Source organism: Lepidochelys olivacea, assembly GCF_965140295.1.
Source record: "Lepidochelys olivacea isolate rLepOli2 genome assembly, chromosome: 13".
Lineage (NCBI taxonomy): Eukaryota > Metazoa > Chordata > Testudines > Cheloniidae > Lepidochelys > Lepidochelys olivacea.
This window is the reverse complement of record NC_140423.1, coordinates 16841693-16855892: the sequence shown is the minus strand read 5'-3', so window position 1 is coordinate 16855892 and position 14200 is coordinate 16841693. Positions and strand designations below refer to the sequence as shown.

The 14200-nt window shown below is 41.6% G+C and overlaps 1 protein-coding gene across 1 annotated transcript; it reads left to right on the top strand.

Annotated features, from left to right (window-relative positions):
* The first annotated feature begins 238 nt into the window (after positions 1-238).
* On the top strand, positions 239-11144 carry RNF114 (ring finger protein 114). Its single transcript, XM_084645173.1, has 6 exons — positions 239-459; positions 2298-2448; positions 4846-4952; positions 5688-5802; positions 7481-7588; positions 7962-11144. The coding sequence occupies exons 1-6, from the start codon at positions 332-334 to the stop codon at positions 8025-8027; spliced, it is 675 nt and encodes a 224-aa protein (XP_084501299.1). The 5' UTR covers positions 239-331; the 3' UTR covers positions 8028-11144.
* Positions 11145-14200: the final 3056 nt, after the last annotated feature.

Here is a 14200-nt window from a genome sequence, read left to right as displayed (position 1 = left end):
AGCTGCATCCCGACGGGCTGCCCCCTGCCCTGCTAGTCCTTCACCAGACTACCCACACCCTTCCCTGCCCGGGTCTCGCCTCCCTCAGCTCAGCCCTGGGGAGAACAGCACGTGACTGGGTGTGGGTGGAGCCGAAGAAACTGGGCCCGCTCTGGGGCGTGGCTTGGTGGCGAGGGGGCGAGGCTCGGAAAGGCCGCTGTGTCGCGCGTGCGCGTTAGGCCGCCGCCCGTTGCCCACTCGGGTGGGCGTGGCGGAGGGCCAGCCCCTTTGGGCCGCCGTCGCGGCGCTGGGGCTGCTTTGCGGAAGTGCACTGGCGGGCGGCCGGTGGAAGATGGCGGGGGTGGAGAGCAGCTCCCGGTACCCGGAGGGATCGGCGCTTCAGGACCCGCTGTCCCGCTTCACCTGCCCCGTTTGCTTGGAGGTGTTTGAGAGCCCGGTGCGGGCCCCCTGCGGCCACGTGTGAGCGGACCCCCGGGGATGGCCTGGCGCGGGACCGGGGGAGGGTCTGGCACCCAGCGGAGGGCTCCGTGATGGCAGGGGTTGGGGCAGTGGCGGGGATCCATGGGGAACCGGGGTCCCAGAGTAAGGGGGGCCTAGGCGCGGGCACTTGGAGGCTTCTGGAGGGGGTTAGGAGGGAACTGGCTTCAGTGCAGGGCCGCCCGTGCCCCCAATCGCCCCCGCCCTGGGGAGAGGGTCTGAGCCCTGCCGGGGAAAAGGGCCTGTTAACGGTGTAAGATCCCCATGAAAAGCTTTCCTTGGGCTTTAACCCTCCCCCTGGAGCCTCTTAACCCGTACGGGGCAGCGGGGCCCAAAGCCACCGGTCATTTAGTTGAGGGGGAGCTTTGCCTGAGTAAGGATTGAGGGATTGGGCCCTTAGTGGGATCGCTTTCGAGCAGCTGGCGGAAAATCCGGCGGCCCAAATGGACAGCCGTGAGTGCGGGGAGTTCCGAAGGCTAGAAAAGGCTGGAGAACCAGCGGGCAGATTCCTGGAAACGATACCTGGGAGGGAATAGAAACCGAAGCAGTTTGGTTGTAGGTAGTGTGCGCTGGCGAAGGGGAAGTGTTGAATTGATTAAGGAAGAGGTTCGGCCTTTGTCTTTTCGGGTATATGAACTAATCTGCTGTGAAGTGGTGTGAGTCTTGTATGGAAACACTAAATAAAATGTGGGTGATACGAGCGAAGGATAGAAGGGCTATGAGTGGGTTACTGACAGGATGGGTGGGGTACGCAGAAATAAGATCTCTGGCTGTGACTGAAGTGAAACTTAATTACAGTTCTGTCTGTGCTGGGACAAAATGCCCTCCCTTTCAGTAAAATTCACAGGAGACGGCCCCTAAGAGGAAATATGCCCTCAGGTTAGACCTGCCTAAGGTTAACCACAATCTGTTTACATACCTTTAAACACGGTTTTCCTTTTCTACACCAAGGGAGAAGTTGTGGTCAGAACTGTCAGTTAAAATATTCTAGTTAATGTTTTCTAACATGAGATTTTCTTAGCTGAAATGTACTGTAAGCTTTATGGCAGGGGTTCTCAAACTGGGGGTCAGGACCCCTCATGGGGTCATGAGGTTATTACATGGGGGAGGGTCGCAAGCTGTCAGCCTCCACCCCAAACCCCGCTTTGCCTCCTGCATTTATAATGGTGTTAAGTACATTAAAAAGTGTTTTTAATTTATAAGGGGGGGGTCACACTCAGAGGCTTGCTATGTGAAAGGGGGCACCAGTACAGAAGTCTGAGAACCACTGCTTTATGGGGTCAAAGAGGGGAAGGAACAATGTACATCCCCTTGGAGTTCTGGGGTCTGAAGAAAAGGGCTTTGCAGAGGTAGCTGAACCCCCTTCTTTCTCTGCATGCAACTAAGGGGAGTAGTTGGGCCATTTTTTACAAGTTACATTTCAGATTACTATCACTGAAAGATCAAAAGAATAATTTTTTCAGTTTGTTTACTTTGTGTTTGACAGCACTTTGTTTAGTCAGCTTCACTCTATAATCATTGGTTTGCGTGGGGTTTTGTGTTGGAAACAGTGAAGAGAAATGCTGAAAAGAGGAAAATGTGGCATAAACCACAAATTGGCAAGAGCATTCAGGGACATGACTTGAAATTGCTTTTAAATTGACTAGATTTACAGTGATTTGACTGTCCCTTAGCATATCAACAGGTTGCTGTTTGTCAGTGGATGTTGTCACTTGTGATTTGTCTTTCCTGTAGGGTAGGTCTGTGAGTATTTTTAATTGGAACAGTGCAAACATGTTGTGGAACATGCATTTTTACAAATCATATTTCTCCCATATTAGCTTTTGCACTCCATGCCTGCAGGAATGTCTGAAGCCTATTCAACCAGTTTGTGGAGTCTGCCGCAGTACCCTGTCTCCTGGCAGTAGAGCTCTGGACCTGGAAAAGCAAATTGAAATGACAGAAACCACTTGTGATGGCTGCAATAAAAAAGTATGAAAGCATGAAAAAAGGAAGTACATATGTGGCTGAAATAGGCAAACAGCAAACATGGAAATACCATAGTTGCACATCAGCTTTCTAGGGAATAAACTTTAATTGTGATAAATAATCCACGTGGACTGCATGTAGGGTAACATTAAAAGATTTCCTTTTCCCCTGCCCCTGCCTGCTGTTTCTTCATGAGGAGGTGGGTTTCAAGTAGAAATATACAGTTAACATGAAGCTGAAGATGCAACAGGCTACTGAACTACATGAACTTCTGCAGGGGTAAATTCTGTTCTCTAAATACAGTACAAAGTGAAAACGGTGTTTTTTGAAGCAGACAGATTGGGTTCTTAATGAAAATTTTCTAATAAAGAAAGGTGTAACAGAATTTTATTTACTGTGTTTGGGGTAGTCACTTAAGACAAAACTGTCTACGGTTAGTATTTTCTATAGATGTGAAATTCTGTGTATGAAAAATACTTTAATACATTTTATTTCTAATGATAGGGAAGTAACTAGTACTTCATGTGAACAATGCAATTTAGGAATTATTGGACACCAGGTAGGGTTGCCAGTTTTGTTTGGACATATGCCTGGAAGTTTCCTCACATGATATAGTCTTAAAAATTAATCTTTAATTCCTGGAGATTCCAGGACAATCCTGGAGGATTGGCAACCCTAACACTGGGTGATGGGTCCTGTAAATAATAATAAACACTAATGAACTTTTGTTACTTTGTTATGTGACACAAAGAGTGAAACTTCTACAGTTAATATAGTCCTACATCTAAATACTAAGTTAATTTCCTCAAGGTGAATCAAAGATTAAGCATTTAAAACTATTTAAGGGACATTGTCATGTTAAATATACTTTTTCTATCTATGGTTACTAAAAGTTCCCTCCCTATTAAATACAATTTGATTATTTATTTTTAGTTTCTCATTTTTATGCTGTTTGCTTTTTGTATTTAATTTAGCTTAAGAATGTGTAACAGCCCAATGACTTTCACTTCTGTTTCTGGTTGGTTTCGTTTTTGTGCCCTGATGTTAGATTAGCGTCCTACTGAACTAAAGTAATTCCCAATCTTTCTCTCTTGGCCCAGTGACTGTTCTACTGTCTATAAATATTTAAACAGTTGTTGGACACAGAGAGAGAATGGGAACTGCTCTGTAGTCTGGTGGTGCAGGCATCCACCTGTGAGTTGGGAGATCCCAGGTACAGTCCCGCTGCTCCAATCACTCATTATTTATCAATAGCGGAGCAACTTTGACAGGAGAGACTGAGGGAGCCCTACCTCAGAATACCCCATAGCTCAGTGGTTAGAGTGTCCTCCTAAGAGGTGGGGGGACTGCTGTTCAATCCTTTCTTCTTCTCTGGCAGAGAGGGGGAATTAAACCTGGGTTTCCCACATGCCAGGCAAGTGATTTAGCCACTGGGCTAAAAGCTGTCAGGCAGGTGGGCAGCAGCAGTGCTACTACTGCCGAATGCCTGTCTTCCCCTCATTTATGGGCCCCTGCTGGGCTTTGGTGGGAGATGGGTGTCCGGACACCCAGAGGGAGGCAGCAGTGTACATGTCCTCAAGCAAAACATAGGTGCTGAGGGAACTTTCCTTCTGAAAAATTTAGGTGCTTACAGAGATTTGTAGTTTTATGTATCCCAGTAGAGCCAAAACTGGGACTTAGGTGCCTAAACACCTTTGTGGATCCCACCCTTCATAACTAATGTTTAAATATCTTTGCTCTTCACTTGATGATGCAGCTATTGGTATGTCTCACTGGCGTCAAGACCACACTTAAAACCATTTTCTTATTAGAATTAATAGAGACGCTAGTGGTTTAACCTGGGTAAATATGTTAACCAGAACAACATAGCTAGCTTGACTTCGATTACTAAAGTTCTGTTTAGGAAAGAACCTTTGTCCTCTGCATTTCTTTGGCACTGTTAACATATCCCTGGCATAATACTCTGTGGGGTAGATATTAGAGTATATCATCTATCAGTAGCCTACTTCCACTTGATCCTGCTGTTGCGGGGAATAGTGAAGGGAAGATCTAGAAAACTGACTCAGTACAAAACAGATATAGTAGTTTTCTGCATCTAAAGAAAATATAAAATAAGAATTACAATGGTCAGGTAAACAAGTAGTCCGTTGTCCTGGGCAATAAAATGCATTGTGTCATTAACAGAAGAGTGTTATAGCTTCTATTTATAGCTCTCTATAATCTATTCTGCCCCATGTGCCAAAACATTTGGCTTTCGCTACTTCAGTCTCGTCTGAACATGAAGCTTCTTCCTATAGCAGATTGTTTCTAGATTCCACTGTTTGTTTGCAATCCTTTTTTGAATTTTTAATTGAAAATAACCTTGCCTGTTAACTGCCTGCCTCTCTGTCACTTACCTAGATGTACCTCTCAAAGATGCGTAGTCATGCAGCTTCTTGTTCAAAATACCAGAATTATATAATGGAAGGCGTTAAAGCTGTAACTAAAGAACCACCTCGTAACACCAGGTGACTATGCCTCTTGAAACATTCCTTTTTCAGATTGGTTAGAGGGATGCTGTTGGGTAACTGATGTCCAAAACTAAGGTTTTGAATGGTAGTGGTTTTAATTAACTTGGAAAAGTTTTTTCTTTTCTTTGTTTGGTTTTAAACGTTCCAGTGCATTGCACCTGTGTGCCAGCAAGTGAGATTGAAAGCAATACAATTATTTTGCACAATATTTACTTTAATCCTCTGATACGGATGTTAACGAGGCCCTAATCCTGCAATTGAGTGCACAGGCATGTTGCTCCATTGACTTAAATTGCCCAAGCAGACTATTGTAGGATCAGGTCCTAGGTAAGGGAAGTAAGGAAATGACTGCACTGCTCTATTAATCTGCAGTGTAGCATATCTAGCACTTAATTGTGTGCTTTATTAAAGTGTTGCAAAATATAATGAAGAAAGCAACTTGAGGAATAGTGTCTGTATACTTAGATATATCTAATATTTGTAGATGCTGAAGAATAAGTGCTGTATAAAAGCTAATTGTATTAAGAATTGTGTTTAAGATGTCATCTGGTAACTAATAAAGAAAGCAGGTTCTTAAATTCAGTTTGCTTGCATAATGTACACTAAGGGTTTAATTTCCAAGTAGTCTGTATTTGAAGTATCCTCTGTCAAGTGACCTTGAATAGCCAGACACACTCTGGATTTTAATTCACCTTTCTATTATATAATTTTTATTTATTATTTATTTTACAGGAATGTTCCAAATCGTTTTACCTTTCCTTGTCCTTACTGCAGTGAGAAAAACTTTGATCAGGAAGGACTAGTTGAACATTGCAAAAAATACCACAGCATGGATGCAAAACAAGTGGTAATATTTACAGTATCAAACTCAGTACAACCGTTTTGATGAGGAAATCTGGTTATTTGGTCTTAATGGTAAATCTCTTGGAAACTACAGAATCAGGGACCTTACACGCACACACGAGCATGTACTTTAAGCATTTGGGTACTTCTGTTGACTCCAGTGGGACTACTTATGCAAATAAAATTAAGTACCTGCATATTTGTTTGCAGGATTGGGGCCTAGCTGTTAAAAATCTGAAGTTGGGTGTGACACGGTCATGGGTGCACCCACTTTGAGCCATTCTTTCATATTTTAATTTTTTTCAAAGTATTACAGCCTCAAAATAACCCCAAGCAGTAGTAATTTAATAAACCAAACATCTGGAATAAAATACCAATTTAGATAATGTCAAAAACACACTTTTTTGAGGTGTGGGGGGGAAGCCTGAGTTAGACAAATTGTCATAAAGACGTTAAGGTGTCTTAGAATTAACAAGTATTAACACATGCCTATACTGCAGCTTGTAAAAACTCAGTTTAAAAAAGAAAAGTAATCTTAAACTGCCTGCACCTGCAGATTATTCAAAATGGCTCATGTAGAATGAAGTTTTATCATTAGATCCTCTCTATACCAGAGGTGGGCAAACTACGGCCCATGGGACCATCCTGCCCGGCCCCTGAGTCCCCAGCCCCTCCCCTGCTGTCTTCCACCACCACCACTCCCCCCACCACCACCCCCGCAGTCTCGCCACACCACCAGAGCTCTGGCCTGCTGCTCCTACCTGGTCTAAACCATTCCCTACATCCTCAGTAAAAGAGTAGATCGCTAATCTGTTATGTTAAAAATGTCTTGTAATTGATAAACTCTATCTGCAGGTATGGCAGGAAGTAGAGCAGAAACTGCAAAACTTACAGAAATTCAGCTCTAAGAATTAATAGCACTTTCCTTTGTGCCAAGGGTGGCTCTGGTATCTTCAGGAAATGCCTCAAGTTTCTTAATTTAGAAAGGAATATTTCTTATTCCATGTAGACATGTATCTTCTGTAAGGGGATAATGGGGGAGGAAATACTTTTTTATTCTTGAAAAACGGAGGATGAAATACTTCTACAAAACAAGGAACTTTATGCAATATTCTAACTGTCAGTACACAAAAAGAAAAGGAGTACTTGTGACACCTTAGAGACTAACCAATTTATTTGAGCAAAAGCTTATGCTCAAATAAATTGGTTAGTCTCTAAGGTGCCACAAGTACTCCTTTTCTTTTTGCGAATACAGACTAACACGGCTGTTACTCTGAAACCTGTCAGTATACAGAGGCAGCTCAAAATTAGGAGTTAAATTCAGAAACCTAAAATCTGAATCAAAAGAGTTCAATGAGGAACCAAATATTCTAGTGTTGGCAAAATGTTCTAAATTTGTTTCCTGTGACACATGAGTGTCTTATGAGGCTGTGTTTATAATCGCCACAAGCCTATCAAATCATTTTTTCCTTTCATTTTTTACCATTCTTTGTTTTTTAAATCAGCTATTTGGGGGTGAGGGCACATGACTGGATTTCAAGAGGCAAACCTAGATTCCGGGACTATTGTAATAAGAATGGTCTCCAAAGAAGTCTTTGGTTCTGAGGACATTCCCCATGAACTCAAATATAAATGCAATTCAGTATTCAGTTAAAATTTGTTTTCATGGCTTTTTCTCTAAGGTTTGCCCAATTTGTGCCTCCATGCCATGGGGAGATCCAAATTACAGGAGTGCTAACTTCATGGAACATCTTCAGCGGCGACATCAGTTTTCCTATGATACTTTTGTGGTATGTAATGAGCGCGTACTGTTAAAATCTGTTTCTCTTGTAATATCTGTTGTGACTTGGATTAGGTTTTTGAAGGTAGAAATGCCACTAATAGCTGTTTTAGGATATTCCTTAATCTTGGGATATAGCAAAATGGCGGCTGTTAGTTTTTTTTCAACTGCTTCTGTGAAATCTGTTCCATCTTGATGCAATCCTGATGGGGGGCAACTCACCTCGTTGTTTTATGAGGTAGACAAATCGTGTTAGGTAGCTTGTGTGTGGGCATTTGTTTTTTTTAAGTACCTACACTTTCTGAATGTTTGTTCTCATTAGTATCCTTGTTCAATTATTAAGAAGTCAAGTTTCTAGTGCACGCTGCCTCTTTTGTCTTTAGGATTATGATGCTGATGAAGATGACATGATGGCGCAGGTTTTACTACGTTCCTTAAGGGATCAGTGAACTAAGTGGGAGATAAACTGTATGATACCAACCTTCCATTAGGGGAAAATGCACAGCATCCCTGACACCTGTCCCTTCTCACCCCAAGATGATCTCCGACATCTGAAAATAAATATGGAAGATTTTTGAAGAACTGCAGTTTCTTGGCTCCAGTACCTGATCTCTCCATACATTACTATGGATCTTCTCTATGTTAGTGGTCTCTTTGCTGCTGCTCATCGACTTCCGAATAGTTCTCTTGCTTCCTTCACTCTAAAGGCTTGACTACACTTGAAACACTACAGCGGCATAGCTGCGCTGCTGTAGCGCTTCAGTGAAGATGCTGCCAACACCAGCAGGAGGGGTTCTCCGGTCCATGTAGGTAATCCACCTCTCCGAAAGGCCGTAGCTAGATCAACAGAAGAGTTCTTCCATCAACCTAGTGTTGTCTATACTGAGGGTTAGGTCAGCTTAACTAAATCACTGGGAGGTGTGCATTTTTCACATTCCTGAGCGACGTAGTTGGATTGAGCTAATTTTTTAGCGTAGACCAGGCCTTACACCTGGTCTGTGCTTAAAACTTGTACTGGTGTGGCTGTGTCAGTTAGAGGTGCGAAGAAACCCACACCCCTGATGGACATACCTATGTCTACAAAACTCCCAGCTATGTCGGCAAAACTCTTATGCTGACATAAGAGTGCTTCTCTTGGCATAGAGGTGCTGGTGGTGTTCCTAAACTGGCAGAAAAACTTTGTTGATGTACACTGCATCTCCACTAGCGGTCTATGCCGGTAAAGGCTCTGTAGTGTAGACACACAGCTTAAGTTTAGCCAGTTGTCTCCACATTACTGCTGCCGGCTTTCATTTTCCTTCCCCTGTTCCTGTATCCTTCTGTTCTCTATGTTCCTTTCTGATTTCCTCAGGTCCCATAAACACTCTAAAGCTTCAAGAAGGAATGGCCTAAATTGACTGTTGAAGACTATCAAAAAAAAACAAAAAAACCCACTTGAAAATATATACTTCCTAATGTTGATTGAGCATTGGAAGCCATTTTTGGTGAATGGAAACTCTGGTTTTGGATGCAACTGTCAGAAATTCGGTTTGCATTTTAAGATTACCTAATACAACTATGGATTACACTTTCTTTAACAGGCTTTATAATGCTGGTAGTCAGCCTAAAGGCTATACTTAATACATTGTAATAAGTAATAAAATATTACTTATTTTATATTAAATTATACACTAACAATTCTGTGCACCTGCATAAGAAACTGGTTCACCATATTTATTTAGTCCAGCAGCTGCATGTTACATACTAGCATAAATTTATAAACAACTGTATTCTGGTGACAAATTTCTAGCCTAGAAAGTACAACTCTGTATTAAAAAGATAGTTCTTACTATTTTTTAAAAAAAAAAAAACCACATGATGTATTTTTCTTTGTGATACGTCTAGTATTAATCTTATGTGCTGTCTTGACATTTTATTTTTTTTTATGTCTTCGGCATTGGTTTTCTACAGTTTGAACCATTAAGCATTAAATGCAGCCTTTCACTGACAGAGGAATTCAAAAGCAAAACACTTAACTTTTATCTCTGCTTTGTTTTTTAAACTATAAAATGTTCCTATACATTTTCGGTTGTCCTGTACCTCAGGACAACCTGAGAGTAACAAATTGGATTAATAATACGTAGTGTTTATACCCACTCTCTGTATGCTTTACAATTCTAACAATGGTTTGAACACCTGAGCTTCATTTAAATTAGATTTTCTGGTGTCTTCTGAAAGATGTGATTTTTAAACAGGTGAAGCTGTACTTAGAATATGGTCTTCATGTAATTTGTGTATACAGATATAGTTTTATGGCTGACAGGTGGAAAGCCAGGACACACAACTCAAATATGTGGTACACAAAGGTACGGTACATTCCATTTAAAATGTGTGACTGTAACATGCAAATCATAGTTTCTGTAATTAGTATTTCATATGCAGTGACACACTTGATTTATGATGTCCCGTCTGTTGATAGGTCAAGTGTAACACTCCACCACTTCCCCATACCCATGGAGCCAAAAGCTTCATTACTTATGTCTGTTGGGGGTGAGCTTCAATCTGATATGAAAGAAGACTAAAGCTGATTGTTATGTCTAATGGTAACTATTGCACTAACAACTTCATTGTCTGAAACTGAAGTAAAACTGCACCAGGGTCTATGCTTTCAGAATTGACTGGATTTGCTTACCTAACTTCAGCACACAGTTATAATTACTTGCACAAATTAGGCACCTAAATGCTTGTGCAATTCAGAACATGCAATTCTGAAAACTAGGGCCCAGAGTGTGTGTTGTTGATGCATACCCCAGGGAATTATTTTTCTATAATTATATATAGTTTAATCATCTTTAGAGTCTTCGTCAGCTGGCTGTAACTTTGAGACCATGTATTGGTGACAACAGAATTCAGACATGTCATCTAATGACCTCTACTAGTGTGGTGGTTTATGTTCAAGTGGCTCACTATTAATTCCATTAGTGGCCAACAGTTGATATTACCTTACTAGAAAATGCTTTTTGTTTTGTTTTAACTTTTTTTTAATTGGTAAGTTAGCACCTAGAAGCTTCAAATTACTGGGGTCCCATCCTTAGCTAAGCCTCCCATCTCTACTGGGTCTTTCACTCCCTTTTTTGACCTGTTCTAAGTAGTGGTTTAAAGAGTTCCAGGTAAAATGGTTTGTTTGATGTTCGGCCTCATCCACACAGGCTGGGCAAGCTAAGTTTAAACCATTTTAAACTGAACTTGGTTTTAATATGACTTTGCTAATTTGGAACAGACCAGTAATCTGCTTGACTTGTGTGTTGAATTTTGAAAAGAGTTTCATACAGTGCTATGAAAATATAAACTACTATGTATTTTTGATACTCTGCTCAGCAGAGATGTTAACACCTTTTAACACTTTTGGGTGGAGGTTCCTAATATTGAATTATAGAATTTCTAGGTTCTGGCTAGAACCCAAAGTCTTGTAATACACTGACTGATTCCAGATTTCTGCTAGTATTTAAGTGCACTTCCATGTAATTCCGATAAAATGTTTCAGAAAGCATCTAAGCAATGAAATTGTCTTGTTCTGGCTTTTGAAGACCAGGTATAAATAAATTTCATATAATTTATAAAATGTTATCTTTATGTAAACTTCTGTAACTTCCCCATGGTTCCATATTGTTCTCTCGGCTCCTCCCTGAGGGAAAGCTGTGGCTGGCTCCATAACACATCACTGGGTCCAATAGAAATGCATGGATGCAAACACAAGAGACTACAGCTCAGTCTATGCAGAGATATTTTGTGTAGGTTTTTAACATTGGCAGCAGCTATGCTGATTCTAAATGTTTTAAATGCAAGTGTAGACCGGACAACTTTTTAAAACCAATTCAGGTAAGCATGGTTCAGACCGAGCTGGAAGTAACTCTTATCTGATTGGGTTTTGTTTGGTGTATATTAGCTCTTAACACTGGTGCAGCTGCACTTGATACTAAAGGTGTGTACTAAGTTTTCTAGGGTAGACCAGGCCAAGTTGGTGTAGGAGGACCTTCCCATGGATCTTTATCTTTTTCTGTAGCATTTGAGCATTCCTAGTTTGTAGTTCTTCTGGCTGTAAAGAATAATGTGAATGCTTTTGTGTTGTCTTGAGTCTAGAGCTAGACAGGCTAAAGTGTGAGCTTTGTGTCCCCTTCCCTCTTTCAGTGAGATGGACTCTGAAGTCTAATTCAGTTTAATTGCTCACATTAACAGTGTAGCAACATGGTCTGGTCAGATTCTCACTCTTCTTTTAGTTGAAAGGATATTCTACATCAAATCAGACTGTCAGTTTATTGTCAGAGGGGTTGGGTGTGGGTTTCAAATTCAGGAGAGGTGAAAAGCTGAGAGCAAGAAATAGTTTGGGTGCTCATGGAAAAATAGATGACCAACACTCTTCTAGTTTTGCATTTCAGCAGATAAATAGGAAATTGAACAATGCCTGGGCACCTGTTAACCTTAGAATAGCAGGACTTACAGGCATATGAAATACATAATAACTCAAACTGTAATCAATACTTAATGTCACAAGTTGAGCAGTAATGTGAAATATGGTGTGCACAACTCAAACTTCAGTTCTTTACAAGTATTAAGAACTATGGCAAAGTATTTTTTTAAATACCCATGCCTGCTCCTTTAGCAGATAAACAGAGATAAAATACAGATTGTGTTTTATCAGTACTTAATTACTCAAAGTAACCAATCCCTAGATGCTCACTTTACAGTGAGGTTGGGTTGGTGCTTTGTATAAACTTTGTTTATCCAGAGTGGTAGCCATGTTAGTCTGTATCAGCAAAAACAATGAGGAGTCTTTGTGGCACCTTAGAGACTAACAAATTTATTTGGGCAGATAAATTTGTTAGTCTCTAAGGATTTGTTAGTCTCTAAGGTGCCACAAGGATTCCTCGTTTTTGTTCATCCAGCGTTCAGAAACTCTGTATTAAAGATGGGCTTAGCCAACAAATGCTAGTTGGATTTCTTAACCAGGTGCAGTGTTTTCTGAACGAGCGTGAAGTACTCTGCCGGAGCATCTTTCAACTCATTGTCAGTAGCTGCGCTTGAGGCCATAGCATATCCAACGTGCTCCTTGTTGGTGTTCCAAAATAGTACAGATTAGATTAAGTCCCAGTTTCTAGGACTAAGATGGCATTAAAGAGGAGACTTAGCAAGAAGGGATGTCATGCAGTTAAGCAGGGGGGAGGGTGTTCTTGTTTTGAAGTAAAGTTTATCCTCGAGTCAGATGAGGAGGTCTAATAGATTTGCTCAACCTCCACCTTATCAAGTAGCGATGAAGGGTGACACCAACAATCCATGTCTTAAACACAATCAGCCTCGCTTCATTACAATGAATCCCAGTGATGACATGTTAAAAATCTCAAACAACTTTCCATGTGACGGATGCCTGTGATATACAGTACTAATGAAATGTATCCTGGATTCTAATTTCTCCTGAGTTACAAAGGCACTAGGCCTCTGACTATCTAAGTTACTCATCTGGCCCCTATCACTGCAGTATTTGAGTGCCTCACAATCTTCAGTGTACTTATCCTTACAACTCCCTGTGAGGTAGGGAAGTACTATCTTCCCATTCTACAGAATGGGGAATCTGAGGCTCAGCGGGTGTATCTCCACTGCACTAAAAGACTGGTGGCTGGTCCAGGTCAGCAGACTTGGGCTCATGGGGCACAGACTGTGGGGCTATAAAATTGTAGTGTAGACATTCGGGTGTGGGATGGAGCCTGGCCTGAGACCCCCTCATGAGGGGGAGGGTCCCAGAGCCCAGGCTGCATCCCAAATGTTTACATTGCAATTTTATAATCCTGCAAGTCTGTGTCAGCTGAATGGTCCAGCTTACAGCTGTGCCAATTGTCTTATCACAATGTAGACAGGCTAAGTGACTTGCCCAGAGTCACATAAGAAATCTGTGGTGGAGTAGGGAATTGAAGCCAGGTCTCAAGTTCTAGGCTAATGTCCAGCCACTGGACCATCCTTCCTCTACAAAGGGTGAGCTTGGTTGTGCTGCTGGGCTATTCTCTACCATTCACCCTGTCTGAACAGTGAGTAAAAAAGCAGAAGGTCCTCTCTGAAAACCACATAGCTTCTGTTTGAGCTCGTGTTGCCATCCAACTCTCTTTGGATAGTGTCTCTCACAGCATTTCTCTCATTCCTTACCCTCCACCCCCTACTTCACCACTGAACTGAGATAAATAACTTGTTTTTTCTTCCCTCCTTGAGAGTTAGAAAAGGGAAGAAAGTTGGGGGATGTGAACAGTGAAGAGCGGGAGACATGCAGCCTCCGTTCTGGCTGGTAGTACCTGCTGAGAAAGGTATTTATCCTTCCACTACAACAACTGCACTCTTGTTACCAATGGGGGAAATTCTTAAATTATTTCACTGGGGTAGAAAAGGCCTTTGGAAAGCTGCTCACTACTACCATCCGTTGTCTTCAGCAATAGTTTGACTATCTACAGTCAGTTATGCCACCTTCTGCCCAGATTCAGCTGCATCCATGGCTGCTAACTCTCCCTTAAACATTTATATCCCCTGAAGTCAACTTCACTGCAAGGCCAGTTGTCAAAAGCCAGAAATGTAGTCCTGCCCTATCCCATAGCCAAACTCAAGT